Source organism: Ranitomeya variabilis, chromosome 2 (genome assembly GCF_051348905.1).
Source record: "Ranitomeya variabilis isolate aRanVar5 chromosome 2, aRanVar5.hap1, whole genome shotgun sequence".
Taxonomy (NCBI): domain Eukaryota; kingdom Metazoa; phylum Chordata; class Amphibia; order Anura; family Dendrobatidae; genus Ranitomeya; species Ranitomeya variabilis.
Genome location: NC_135233.1, coordinates 350361903 through 350376648, shown reverse-complemented (window position 1 = coordinate 350376648; position 14746 = coordinate 350361903). Strand labels below are relative to the sequence as shown.

The window sequence follows — 14746 nt, the reverse complement described above, 5'->3', positions numbered from 1 at the left end:
GCTGACTGACTAAATACTTTTTTGCCCCACTGTACCTAAGTTGTCGATGAGTGAGCCTGGGAGACTGTCGCAATTATATGTGATAAATAGGGCCTACAGGACACCTGACATGTTGTTTAAAGCCGGGCTGAGAGACAATTCTGAGTGCCCCAGGTGTTCCCAGTCTCAGGCTGGTATACTGCACATGTTGTGGCTGTGTCCCAGATTGTTCGCATACTGGGTTGTAGTGCTGAACCAGATAGGGGTGATTTATGGGTGTACGATTCCTAGGGATCCGGTGGTGTGTGTACTTGGGTACGTGGAGGAAATCCTGACCGACGAAACTGCCAAAATGGCAATTGCTAGATTATTGTTCATTGCAAGAAAGGTGATCGCAAGGTATTGGATTAGGGAGGAACCTCCTACTAGACGGGAGTTTATCGCACAAGCGAATCGTATTACATAGTTACATACATAGTTATTAAGGTTGAAGGAAGACTGTAAGTCCATCTAGTTCAACCCATAGCCTAACCTAACATGCCCTAACATGTTGATCCAGGGGAAGGCAAAAAAAACCCATGTGGCAAAGAGTAACTCCACCATGGGGAAAAAAATTCCTTCCCGACTCCACATACGGCAATCAGACTAGTTCCCTGGATCAACGCCTTATCAAGGAATCTAGTGTATATACCCTGTAACATTAAGGTACCGTCACACTAGGCGATATCGCCAGCGATCCGTGACGTTGCAGCGACCTGGATAGCGATATCGCTGTATTTGACACGCAGCAGCGATCTGGATCCCGCTGTGAAATTGCTGGTCGCTGCTAGAAGGTCTGCACTTTATTTGGTCGCTAGGTCGCCGTGTATCGCCGTGTTTGACAGCAAAAGCAAGGATACCAGCGATATTTTACACTGGTAACCAGGGTAAACATCGGGTTACTAAGCGCAGGGCCGCGCTTAGTAACCCGATGTTTACCCTGGTTACCAGCGTAAAAGTTAAAAAAACAAACAGCACATACTCACCAGCGCGTCCCCCAGCCTCTGCTTCCTGACACTGACTGAGCGCCGGCCCTAAACTGAAAGTGAAAGCACAGCGGTGACGTCACCGCTGTGCTTTCACTTTCAGTTTAGGGCCGGCGCTCAGTCAGTGTCAGGAAGCAGAGGCTGGGGGACGCGCTGGTGAGTATGTGCTGTTTGTTTTTTTAACTTTTACACTGGTAACCAGGGTAAACATCGGGTTACTAAGCGCGGCCCTGCGCTTAGCAACCCGATGCTTACCCTGGTTACCCGGGGACCTCGGCATCGTTGGTCGCTGCAGAGCGGTCTGTGTGACAGCTCTCCAGCGACCAAACAGCGACGCTGCAGCGATCGGCATCGCTGTCGCTATCGCTGCAGCGTCGCTTAATGTGACGGTACCTTTATACTTTTCCAGAAAGGTATCCAGTCCCCTCTTAAATTTAATTAATGAATCACTCATTACAACATCATACGGCAGAGAGTTCCATAGTCTCACTGCTCTTACAGTAAAGAATCCGCGTCTGTTATTATGCTTAAACCTTCTTTCCTCCAGACGTAGAGGATGCCCCCTTGTCCCTGTCTCAGGTCTATGATTAAAAAGATCATCAGAAAGGTCTTTGTACTGTCCCCTCATATATTTATACATTAAAATAAGATCACCCCTTAGTCTTCGTTTTTCCAAACTAAATAGCCCCAAGTGTAATAACCTATCTCGGTATTGCAGACCCCCCAGTCCTCTAATAACCTTGGTCGCTCTTCTCTGCACCCGCTCCAGTTCAGCTATGTCTTTCTTATACACCGGAGACCAGAACTGTGCACAGTATTCTAAGTGTGGTCGAACTAGTGACTTGTATAGAGGTAAAATTATGTTCTCCTCATGAGCATCTATGCTTCTTTTAATACATCCCATTATTTTATTTGCCTTTGTAGCAGCTGCCTGACACTGGCCACTGAATATGAGTTTGTCATCCACCCATACACCCAGGTCTTTTTCATTGACGGTTTTGCCCAGAGTTTTAGAATTAAGCACATAGTTATACATCTTATTACTTCCACCCAAGTGCATGACCTTACATTTATCCCCATTAAAGCTCATTTGCCATTTATCAGCCCAAGCTTCTAGTATACATAAATCATCCTGTAATATAAAATTGGCCTCCCCTGTATTGATTACCCTGCAGAGTTTAGTGTCATCTGCAAATATTGAAATTCAACTCTGAATGCCCCCTACAAGGTCATTAATAAATATGTTAAAAAGAAGAGGGCCCAATACTGACCCCTGTGGTACCCCACTGCTAACCGTGACCCAGTCCGAGTGTGCTCCATTAATAACCACCCTTTGTTTCCTATCCCTGAGCCAGCTCTCAACCCACTTACACATATTTTCCCCTATCCCCATTACTCTCATTTTATGTAACAACCTTTTGTGTGGCACTGTATCAAAAGCTTTGAAAAAGTCCATATATACTACGTCCACTGGGTTCCCTTGGTCCAGTCCGGAACTTACCTCTTCATAGAAGCTGATCAAATTAGTCTGACATGAACGGTCCCTAGTAAACCCGTGCGGATACTGGGTCATGAGGTTATTCCTCTTCAGATACTCCAGCATAGCATCCCTTAGAATGCCCTCCAGGATTTTACCCACAGTAGAGGTTAAGCTTACTGGCCTATAATTACCGAGTTCAGTTTTTGCCCCTTTTTTGAATATTGGCACCACATTTGCTATACGCCAGTCCTGTGGTACAGACCCTGTTATTATGGAGTCTTTAAAGATTAAAACTAAGGGTCTATCAATGACTGTACTTAGTTCCTGCAGTACTCGGGGGTGTATCCCATCCGGGCCCGGAGATTTGTCAATTTTAGTTATTTTTAGACGCCGCTGTACTTCCTGCTGGGTTAAGCAGGCGACATTTAATGGGGAATTTTTATCACTAGTCATTTTGTCTGCCATTTAGCATATTGGCTTTTTCCTCATCCTCATCCACCATTTCACCCAGACTATTTTTAAGGGGGCCAACACTGTCATTTTTTAGTTTCTTACTATTTATATAGTTAAAGAATATTTTGGGATTATTTTTACTCTCTCTGGCAATGAGTCTCTCTGTCTCAATCTTTGCTGCCTTGATTTGCTTTTTACAGAATTTATTTAATTTTCTGTATTTATTTAATGCCTCCTCACTACCTACTTCCTTTAATTCTCTAAATGCTTTCTTTTTGTCCCTTATTGCGCCCCTTACAGCTCTATTTAGCCATATTGGTTTCCTCCTATTTCTAGTATGTTTATTCCCATACGGTATATACTGTGCACAGGTCCTATCCAGGATGCTAATAAATGTCTCCCATTTTCTTTGTGTATTTTTGTGTCTCAGGATATCGTCCCAGTTAATTGCACCAAGATCCTCTCTCATCCGTTGGAAATTTGCCCTCCTGAAGTTTAGTGTCCTTGTCACCCCCCTACTACCCATCTTATTAAAGGTTACATGAAAACTTATTATTTTGTGATCACTATTCCCCAAGTGACCCCCAACCCTTATATTTGATATGCGGTCTGGCCTGTTGGTTAATATTAGGTCTAGCAGTGCCCCCCTCCTTGTTGGGTCCTGAACCAGTTGTGAAAGGTAATTGTCTCCCATAGTTGTCAAAAACCGATTACCTTTGCTGGAACTGCAGGTTTCTGTTCCCCAAACAGTCCAGCTCGAGAGAAGCATATATAATAAGAGGAATAGGATGGGGTTTTTTCAAAAGCTGTGGCAGCCATGGCTGGATGGGAATAACTGAACGGCGGTGGTAAAAATGATGCTAATAATAAATATGTATGTACTGCTTAATCTGTTCTTTCCAAGAGAATTGTATGATTGGAGTTGGTCGTTAAGGGGGGGGGGGAGGGAGGGGGGGGGGTTTGTTTCTTGTAAAAATCAAAACATTGATATATATTGTTATCTGAATGGATATTGTTGTATATCTTTTGCATAATAAAAAATATTTGGTTAAAAAAAAAAAAATACTCAAAAGTGGGGCGTGCAATATTATTCGGCCCCTTTACTTTCAGTGCAGCAAATTCACTCCAGAAGTTCATTGTGGATCTCTGAATGATCCAATGTTGTCCTAACTGCCTAATGATGATAAATATAATCCACCTGTGTGTAATGAAGTCTCCGTATAAATGCACCTGCTCTGTGATAGTCTCAGGGTTCTGTTTGAAGCACAGAGAGCATCATGAAGACCAAGGAACACAACAGACAGGTCCGTGATACTGTTGTGGAGAAGTTTAAAGCTGGATTTGGATACAAAATGATTTACAAAACTTTAAACATCCGAAGGAGCACTGTGCAAGCGATCATATTGAAATGGAAAGAGTATCATACCACTGCAAATCTACCAAGACCCGGCCGTTTCATCTCAAACAAGGAGAAGACTGATCAGAGATGCAGCCAAGAGGCCCATGATCACTCTGGATGAACTGCAGAGATCTACAGCTGAGGTGGGACAGTCTATCCATAGGACACAAATCTGGCCTTTATGGAAGAGTGGCAAGAAGAAAGCCATTTCTCAAAGATATCCATAAAAAGTGTTGTTTAATGTTTGCAACAAGCCACCTGGCAGACACCAAACATGTGGAAGAAGGTGCTCTGGTCAGATGAAACCAAAATCGAACTTTTTGGCAACAATGCCAAATGATATGTTTGGCAAAAAGACAACACAGCTCATCACCCTGAACACACCATCCCCACTGTCAAACATGGTGGTGGCAGCATCATGGTTTGGGCCTGCGTTTCTTCAGCAGGGACAGGGAAGATGGTTAAAATTGATGGGAAGATGGATGGAGCCAAATACAGGACCATTCCTGTGGAAAACTTGTTGGAGTCTGCAAAAGACCTGAGACTGGGACGGAGATTTGTCTTCCAACAAGACAATGATCCCAAACATAAAGCAAAATCTACAATGGAATGGTTTACAAATAAAGGTATCCAGATGTTAGAATGGCCAAGTCAGAGTCCAGACCTCAATCCAATCGAGAATCTGTGGAAAGAGCTGAAAACTGCTGTTCACAAACAATCTCCATCAAACCTCACTGAGCTCGAGCTGTTTGCCAAGAAAGAGTGGGCAAGAATTTCAGTCTCTCGATGTACAAAACTGATAGAGACATACCCCAAGTGACTTGCAGCTGTAATCGCAGCAAAAGGTGGCGCAACAAAGTATTAAGTTAAAGGGGCCGAATAATATTAAACGCCCCACTTTTCAGTTTTTCAATTTCCACAAAAAGTTAAAATATCCAATACATTTCGTTCAACTTCACAATTGTGTTCCACTTGTTGTTGATTCTTCACCAAAAATTTACATTTGGTATCTTTATGTTTGAAGCATGATATGTGGGAAAAGTTCAAGGGGGCCGAATACTTTCTCAAGGCACTGTACATAGTGAATCAGAAAAACTGTACTACATTTTTATTTGGAGGTATTTTCTCATTTTATTATTTACACTTACTACATATTGGGATAGGATCTTGGAGATGGGAATACCCCTTTAGTGTAAATTCCATGTCCGCCATCATTGTCCTACAAGACAAGCTCTAACATTTAAAGGGAGTGTTACATAGGGCTCGTGAAAGATGTAGGTAAACCTATATAGTGATGCATATAATATAGAAAGCTTGTGTTAGTGTTGGCATCATAAGGAAACCTTGAATAGCAGGACAAGGGGGGCGCTATCCTATTTTGACTGCTCAAATCTGAAGTGGTGCTCCTAAATACCACAATACCTGTACGTAATTATGATATGCCACTTAATGAATCAGAACCACCTTAAAAGTGGCTTGCGGCTCGCCACATATCTTACTCCATTTAGAAACCGGAGTAAAATGTGTGGTGTAAGGTCAAGAATCACACGAGCAGGCGTCACCACGCCCCGTCACTTCCCAGTTTTGCCCATTTTGGCAGAGCTTTCCAAAACTGGTGTGAAAATGCCAAAAGTCAAAATATTTTGTCAGATTTCTGGAGTAAACACTTTGATGAATCATGACGAGATTTATTTCACATACAGTAAAAACTGCGTCAAAAATAGCTACAAAAATGCTAGGAAATCTCTTCCTTTTCATTTCTTTTGAAATCCACTATGCTGTTCATTTGAGGAGTTTTCTTGAGGTTTTTTTTTTCTGGAGTTTTTGAAAAATGCACTGTAATATGTTAGAACTGTACGTCAATTTTTGAGGCACTACTTCATACATCAAGTCAAAGAGGCTGTAAAAAAACAAGTGGCTTAAAACAATATACATCAAGAAACAAGTGGTTAAAAATCTCTTTAAAAAATGCTTTAGGAAAGGAAAAACTGCCCCCCCCCCCAAAAAAAAAAGAGCATTTCATGCCGTGGTTTCCACTATAAAACTTTTATCCACCCAAAAAAATTACATTTGAGCATATTTTAACTGGTTTTGCAGCTCAGCCCAAGGCAGCACCATTCTTGCCTTGGGCCTCTGTCTGGTATTGCACTCTTATCTATGTAATTAGTCAGAAGTGATGCCACTCTTATCTGAGGGCTGTGTCTGGTACTGCAGCTTAGTCAGAAGTGACGCCACTCTTTTCTATGGCTGCTCCTGGTATTGCAGATATCCAGAAACAACGCTACTTTTGTCCATTTGTTGCATTTGGAATTACGCCCTAACTAGAAACAGTGCCATTCTTAGTAATGGGCGGTATCTGGTATTGAAGCACCGTAATACCAGGCACAGACTACAGACATGAGTGGCGCTATTTCTGATAAAAGTGCTTCTTTCTGATCCGTGACAACTTGGCGAGAATGACATAGACAATACTAAATATTATAGAAAATCATTCTGTACTTGTGTGTTCTATCAATGACCAAAGTAAAAAAAAAATATTGAAATGCTGATTGCATTTAGTACAAAACTTTGTGCTCTTGATCAGTGATAGAAGTTTTCTTTTCTCTTGCAGATAATGATGAATGCCAGGAGGAAGACGTGTGTGAGGGTGGGAACTGTATTAATACAGTGGGGTCCTATTTCTGCACATGTAATCCCCCGCTGGTGCTGGACACAACGCTGCGGAGATGCATCACCAACACCAGCCAGGCTGCAGGTAAGTGGACTGCCAAAAAGTACAGCAATGTTGGCTTATGAGCAATTACACTATGGTCTCACATGGAAGATGCCTCCTAATTAGGTAATTAATTACATTTTCTTCTCCCTTAGAAAATACTGTAGCCCTGTGCTGGAGAACGGTTGGAGCAGACCTGGTGTGTAAGCGCCTTCTGATGGAGAGACAGACAACATACACAGAATGTTGCTGCCTGTACGGAGAAGCCTGGGGCATGAATTGTGCACTTTGCCCAGCCAGAGATTCAGGTACGCTCGGCTATCTTCGTGCCTTCAGGGTATAGATTTAGTGAGTGCTGCAGGTCGCATGTGCGACCAGACGATCCGTTCCGCTTCTCCTGGCCACAGCTGTACAGTCATAGAAAAACGGTCACACAAGTCCCACCCACACTAATTTAACAATCATCTACTTAAACAGTCCATGCAGTTTATTATGGCATCATAAACCGAGTCATGCACAGTTCATTATATACTTCATGGAACACAATACGCACCAACAGATGACATCACGTTGCAGCTTTAACTTAGATACTTCATATATGGCTTTAACTCACAGTTCAGACACTACACCCGCCAGCCCTCCTTGACTAGTTCCCGGGGGATGTCCGTACGCTGTATCAATGTCTCTACTCATATAGCGCACACGACATTGGTTCGCAGTCTCTAAACACGCCAGACCTCACTTCGTCCAGTTACCGTGGGAGACCACATAGTTCATTACTGACCCTCGTCAGTGCACACAGTTCCCCAAACTCTGGGTTACCTTCCAGGATCTCCTGCTCCACACGCTGACTCATGTCCATCCTCTCTCTCTCTCAGGGAAGCTGCCGAACTGGGTTAACCGTCCCAGACAATGCCTTGCTCACCAGGCCACCTGACAGTCCAGATCCTCCAATGCAGTGCCGTTGCAGACTCTGCATACAAGGCCACTCCATGTGCTATTCAGGTCCTTCTCCCAGGAACTTCCAACACAGGCCTTCAGATCCAAGGCCTCTCAGTGCGCTATTCAGGGATCCGATCCTACTCCCAGGATCTCCCAACACACAAGCCTTCAGGTCCACGGCCTCTCAGTGCGCTATTCAGGAAGTCCTTCTCCCAGGAACTTCCAACACAGGCCTTCAGATCCAAGGCCTCTCAGTGCGCTATTCAGGGATCCGATCCTACTCCCAGGATCTCCCAACACACAAGTCTTCAGGTCCACGGCCTCTCAGTGCGCTATTCAGGAAGTCCTTCTCCCAGGAACTTCCAACACAGGCCTTCAGATCCAAGGCCTCTCAGTGCGCTATTCAGGGATCCGATCCTACTCCCAGGATCTCCCAACACACAAGCCTTCAGGACCTACACACTCTCCCCCATGTGACCAACATAGTCACATTATATATCTGTAACCCCTCCCCTGGGTGGGAGGTGTGTGTGGTTAGTCAGACCTGCCCAGCTCTCCAACTAATCCTCCAAGCCTCCCTTTACAAACTATACAAATACTTGTGGGACTACAGGTCCCAGAACAACATTAATTCAGGCTTACAGCACAGACTCCCTTTGCGACACATACCGGCCATTTACAATCCTGCCGGTCACTGTTTCACCATCATAATCACAGATACGCCTCCATGCGCATCCCGAGGAGCACTTACAGCATCCCCTAGCTGTAACAGGGGTCACTGCATCACATGGGGTATGAATAGCGTGCATGCATGGCCACTAGTGATGAGCAAACGTGCTAGGATAAGGTGTTATCTGAGCATGCTCATGTGCTAACCGAGCATGCTCAAATAATATGGAAACAGGAACACATGGGCTACTTGCACAGTGAACAAGTCTGTAGGAACATGTTTACACACTACCAAGAAACTTGAAGACACAAAAGAGCATAGTAAAACCCAAAACACTCAGTTTCAAAAAATCACAGTAATCTGCAAGTGCTAGTGAAAAGATGTAAAAAAACAGGGTTCCTCCAATATGTTCGAGTTCGGCTGCATGTCTCGCGGCTGTTCGACAGTTGCAACACATGCAGGGATTTCCTGTTTGTTAGGCAATCCCTACAAGCCCCTTTTACCTGTACTAATCATTTCCATTGTCATTTCTGGTATGTCAGCTCATCTCCATCCAAATGAATGGAGATGAGCTGCAGTACCATGCGCAGCCTATAAACTAAAGTGGCGCTGTTTCTGGTAAATAAAAAAACAGACCTTTGTTATCTAATCTGACACAGTCAATTGACAACATGAATATACATTACAAACACTGTAATAGTGCCTGGCTTGACACTCATTACTTATTTCTTTACAGATGATTTTGAGGCTCTCTGCAATGGCCTGAGATCTCCTTATGATTATGGATCTGAATACGGTCCAGGTTATGGAGTCCCGTATGGAGCTGATTCTTTTGCTAATCCGGCTCCTGGAATAGTCAGACCCGGATATGAAGCCTACCCTGCACCTCCTGGAGTGGGGTTCGGATCCCGTGTACAGCCACCCTATGGCCCACGAGACTCGGTGTACAGCCTCCCACCTTTTGAGTCCCCAGACTTTGAGTCTGATATTTCATATCCGGATACAGGTTTAGATGAGCCAGGACCACCTTTCCGAAGACCAGAACCTCCCTATGATCCTAGACTGCGACCATCTCCACCACGTACCAGACCTAGAAGCTCTGGCTCCACGGGGATTGGATATGAGGATGGACGAAGGACACAGGCATGGAGGCCTGGAGGACTTGATGAGGATGGTCTACCTAGTTGGAGAGGAGGGCTGAGAGAAGCATATGATGGTAAAATACAGCAATTTGGGGTTTTCTTACCAGGGCTCTATGATCTATGTGATCCCTTTATATATGCTTTTAATTTCCTGCAGATCGATATGAGCAATTTGAAGGACTCCAAGCTGAAGAGTGTGGAATCCTCAATGGCTGTGAAAATGGTCGATGTATTAGAGTCCCAGAGGGTTATACCTGTGACTGTTACGATGGGTACAGGTTGGACATGACTCGAATGGCATGCATTGGTAAGAAAGAGGCCAGGGTTCTAAAGAACACAATGGTTCCAAAATCCAAAAAGATGTCAAAGTTCCCTGGGGTATTTTGTATCTCTGGTCACATTGCAATGTGTCCAATGCACACTGCGGTAAATGTGGCTCAATACTCAGTTATTTTAAAGGCTATTTACACCTTTGCATATTCATTGATTGTTTATTTACTTCCGAAATACAGAATTAGTCAACTTTCTAATTAGTTTTTATTAAGAAATGTCTTTCCCTTTTACAGCTGATGAGCGTCTTTAAGTACTTTACCTAGCTGAGTGATCTGCAAAGCTAATACAAATCCATCAAAGCTCAGGCTTTCCATCCTCTCCGTTCTTTCAATTAGGTACCGTCACACAGTGGCATTTTTATCGCTACGACGGCACGATTCGTGACGTTCTAGCGATATAGTTACGATCTCGCAGTGTCTGACACGCAGCAGCGATCAGGGACCCTGCTGAGAAGCGTACGTCGTAGCAGATCGTTTGAAACTTTCTTTCGTCGCTGGATCTCCCGCTGTCATCGCTGGATCGTTGTGTGTGACAGCGATCCAGCGATGCGTTCGCTTGTAACCAGGGTAAACATCGGGTTACTAAGCGCAGGGCCGTGCTTAGTAACCCGATGTCTACCGTGGTTACCAGCGTAAAAGTAAAAAAAAAAAAAACGTACATACTCACCATCTGATGTCCGTCAGGTCCCTTGCCGTCTGCTTCCCGCACTGACTGTGAGTGCCGGCCGGAAAGTGAGAGCAGATCACAGCGGTGACGTCACCGCTGTGCTCTGCTCTCACTGTACGGCCGGATCTCAGTCAGAGCAGGAAGCGGACGGCAAGGGACCTGACGGACATCAGATGGTGAGTATGTACGTTTTGTTTTTTTTTTACTTTTACGCTGGTAACCACGGTAAACATCGGGTTACTAAGCGCGGCCCTGCACTTAGTAACCCGATGTTTACCCTGGTTACCAGCGAACCTCGGCATCGTTGGTCGCTGGAGAGCGGTCTGTGTGACAGCTCCCCAGCGACCACACAACGACTTTCCAACGATCACGGCCAGGTCGTATCGCTGGTCGTGATCGTTGGTAAATCGTTATGTGAGACGGTACCCTAAGGCAGCAGTACGAGGGTTATACACAGATCTCCAAAGTCTGGAGAGGGGGAGAAATATGGTTCAGTCTCAGAGAGGGTGGAGAAACAGGCTACAGATAAGGAGGAAAGCAGATGAAGAGGAAATAGGTGCAGGATAGAAGCTGGGTCGCTTCATGAACTAATGAATAAAGCAGCACACACAGAGCTCACATCCTACCTATATTACTGGGAGGGACAATCCCACAAGAGAAAAATCAGAAATTTGGATTAGGCTACAAACTGCATTATCAAGAATTCTGAAAATGAAGGAATGATTATTGCCGACTGAAATTTAGTAAAATTGTATTACGTAAAGGTAACAACTAATGTGTAAAAATAGTTTTTACCATGCCAAAGATGTCCATAGCTGTTAAGAATTACTGCTATAGATAAAGCACTTGTCAACGGGGCCACTAAATACAATAAGGCACCCAATTAATTGGATCTTTGTAGGGTGCACATTGCTTCTGCCTTCCAGCTGAGGGAGGGAAGGACTACTGTTTCTGAATCTTAGTTAATTGGCACATCCAATAATACCTGTACCATATGATTACAATAATATTGCATACCAAATTGCAGTGGTAAAAATATTAGAATGGGACATTTCTCAGCAAACATACACCAATCTGCCACAACAATAAAGCCACTGAAAAGGGAAGATAACGTGACAAACATTGATTATATGGTGACAATGATGATATTAAGAAGCAAGTGAACACTATGTTCTTGAGGTTGATATGTTTGAAGTAGGGAATATGAGCAAAGCTGTGGCTATGAGTGACTTTCATATGATGGCTTCTCCAAAATGGCAGGTATTATGGAGATTTCCCAGTCTGCAATGGGTAGTATCATCTAAAAGTGATCCAGGGATGGTCAACTAGTGAATCGATGTCAGGGATATAGGTGTCTAAGAGTCACTGATGCACGTGGAGAGCAAAGGCTAGTCTGTCTGACCTGATGCCAAAGAGCTAGTGTAGAAAAAGCTAAATGGGTTATAGAAAAGATTATAAAATAGCACAAATATAACACAACATTCTGTTCCCCTATTCTCCTATCTCCAACTGATCCAGTGTAAAATCTCCAGTGTTCCTCCGGTTTTTCTTTTTAGAAGTGGCCAGCACATGACCTCTGCAGACAGTCAGTGCCTGCAGCAGTTACCTGCCATACTACTGGCATCACCGCTCAGGAATGAGCACCAGTACTCCAATAGTTTGGTTCATGACCACTGGTCCTAGTCTAAACTGGGGGGACCACTGGAGCTTCTGCTCTGATTCCATGGAGGATTTAAGATGCATTTTTTCCTTTCCTTCTTTTATAACATTTGCTGCTTTTTTATAGGTCGAATAATTATTTTAATGCTGGCTGATACAAACTTATTATAAATGGGGCACAGTATTAGGGATGTAGTTTTAATGTCAAGGCTGATTGATGGATATTCATCCAAGGCCTCGGAATAATTGTGCAGGTAACAAGAGAAGGTTAAGAGCTGTAGTCATCAGGGTCATTGATTCGATATCCTGGGTTTTCTTGTTTCTTCCTCTAGATGTAAATGAATGCGATGAAGCTGAGGATCTCACTCTGCTGTGCCTGAATGGGCAGTGCCGTAACACGGAGGGATCCTACGAGTGCGTCTGTCCCCGTGGCTTTGTCATGTCTCGACAACACAACTACTGTGTACCATCCCAGGAATAATTTTCTCAAAATCCATTTCTTGGAAAACCAAAGACTTCCTGTGATGTCCACGTCGTCGTGTGTGGAACAAGGGGGGAAACTTGCGTGTATGGCAGGAGGGAGATATTTATTTTTCTGTATATATTGCCAAAATGTTTAATGGTATCTTTAGTGCAGTCAGTTGTGGGCAACCCCTGAAAGTTTTATATGTTAAAGAAGCACTCCTCCTCCTCCCATCAAAGTTTTTATCCTCTTAATATATTGCAGTCAATTTATATAGCACTGTGTACTTACAATTGCTCATTTTGCCTTTCTACCCAGCTAATTTCTCTCTTTTGTCTGCTCAATGTAGAAACAGGAAGTCTCTTGTCCCTGCAAAAATCATTCCTCTCTCCAACTCCTGACCCAGCTGCTCCCTCCTCCCCCTGCCAGAGTATTTTGCAGTGACTCTTGACTCATAGAGGGAAAATTTTCCTCCCGTTTCTACATTAAGCTTAGAAGGATTCAACTAGTCAGTTTTTAATGGAAAAGAGAAGCATTATCTGGGTAGAAAGGCAAAATGAGCAATTATAAGTACACAGTCTTATATAATATGATGACTGCAATATATTAAGAAGATAAAAACGTTGATGTTGATGGGAGTGCTTCTTTCATACCCCTTATCTGTGTATTTCTTTTCCTTTCAGGCACATGTGGTATCTGCTTATTTCATAAAAGACATTGGGAATGGAAGTAGTTAGAAATCTTTTATATAGTGATGCCGCAATCCATGAAATACATAAATGAAACAGTGGTTTGTAGGTCTTTGAGGTTACTAATTTTACTTGCTGTATGGAAAGGGGTAAGATCCGCAACAGACACCACTGGACAATTTCCATTATTGCACCATGCGGATGAGAGTTGTAAAATTTTACCTACCTGCCTGCTACTGTTTTCTACTATGGATATTACCAGCACAAGTGTAGAATTTTTGGACCTACCCTTATTGTGTTTTTTATCCAATAAGAGAAATCACACATGTAATATAAATTTCCCCCTACCAGTAATGGCTTCTATCTCATCCAATATGCAGCCTCAGCGGTCCGTTTTTCCTAGGGATCAATAATCAATTTGTGTCTCCAGTAATAGCTGCTAACGCATGACATACATTGAGATCCACCGGAGTGATCGGGCACTTCACATTGTGGGTCATCACATATTTCTAGGTCTCGGCCTCTCACTAGAGGTTATAGAATCTACATTTTCTTACGAACGAGACACTCAATTTTATTTTCTACACAAATGCGAATTGTGACTTTTATACACTTTTATAGTCATTGTTTATAAAAAAAAATCTAATGAAATAAACTATATATGTATATAATAAGAAATTCCGTTTGTGTCTGAGTTATTTCAAGGATGTATGAACATCCATTCAAAAGTCACGCTATGAGGCAAAGACCTAAAAATATACAGTGTGATAAGAATGGTTAAAAGTACAAAAGAATATTCAAACATTGGGGAGAAAAAAGATAGAAAAAAACATGCTGGTACATCAAATGAGAACTATGTGACAAGGGAAATCTAGGTGTCATTGGGTTAACAACTGGCTCAGTTTTCAAAAAGCAGAGGGTGGAACATACTCTGATTGGGCTTCAGTTGCAAGAGGGGTACCACAGGGGTCAGTACTGGGCCGTCGTTTTTATAATATATTTCTTAATGACTTGTAGTGGGCATATACTGTAGAGTAGAATTTCAATATTTGCAGGTGACAAGCTCTGTAAGGTAACCTTCACAGGGGAGGATAATATTATATTGAGGGATTTATTGAAGATGGAGATTTCGG

At 43.2% G+C, this 14746-nt stretch overlaps 1 protein-coding gene across 2 annotated transcripts in view; it reads left to right on the top strand.

The window, feature by feature from the left end:
* LTBP4 (latent transforming growth factor beta binding protein 4) overlaps nucleotides 1–14291 on the top strand; it is a 273052-nt gene extending 258761 nt beyond the window's left edge. For both annotated transcript variants that reach the window (XM_077285558.1, XM_077285559.1), the window contains 5 exons: nucleotides 6948–7091; nucleotides 7205–7357; nucleotides 9398–9877; nucleotides 9961–10110; nucleotides 12794–14291. In XM_077285558.1, the coding sequence (XP_077141673.1) occupies nucleotides 6948–7091; nucleotides 7205–7357; nucleotides 9398–9877; nucleotides 9961–10110; nucleotides 12794–12942 (1076 nt within the window). In that variant the 3' untranslated portion in view covers nucleotides 12943–14291. The remainder of the gene's footprint in view (nucleotides 1–6947; nucleotides 7092–7204; nucleotides 7358–9397; nucleotides 9878–9960; nucleotides 10111–12793) is intronic.
* Nucleotides 14292–14746: the final 455 nt, after the last annotated feature.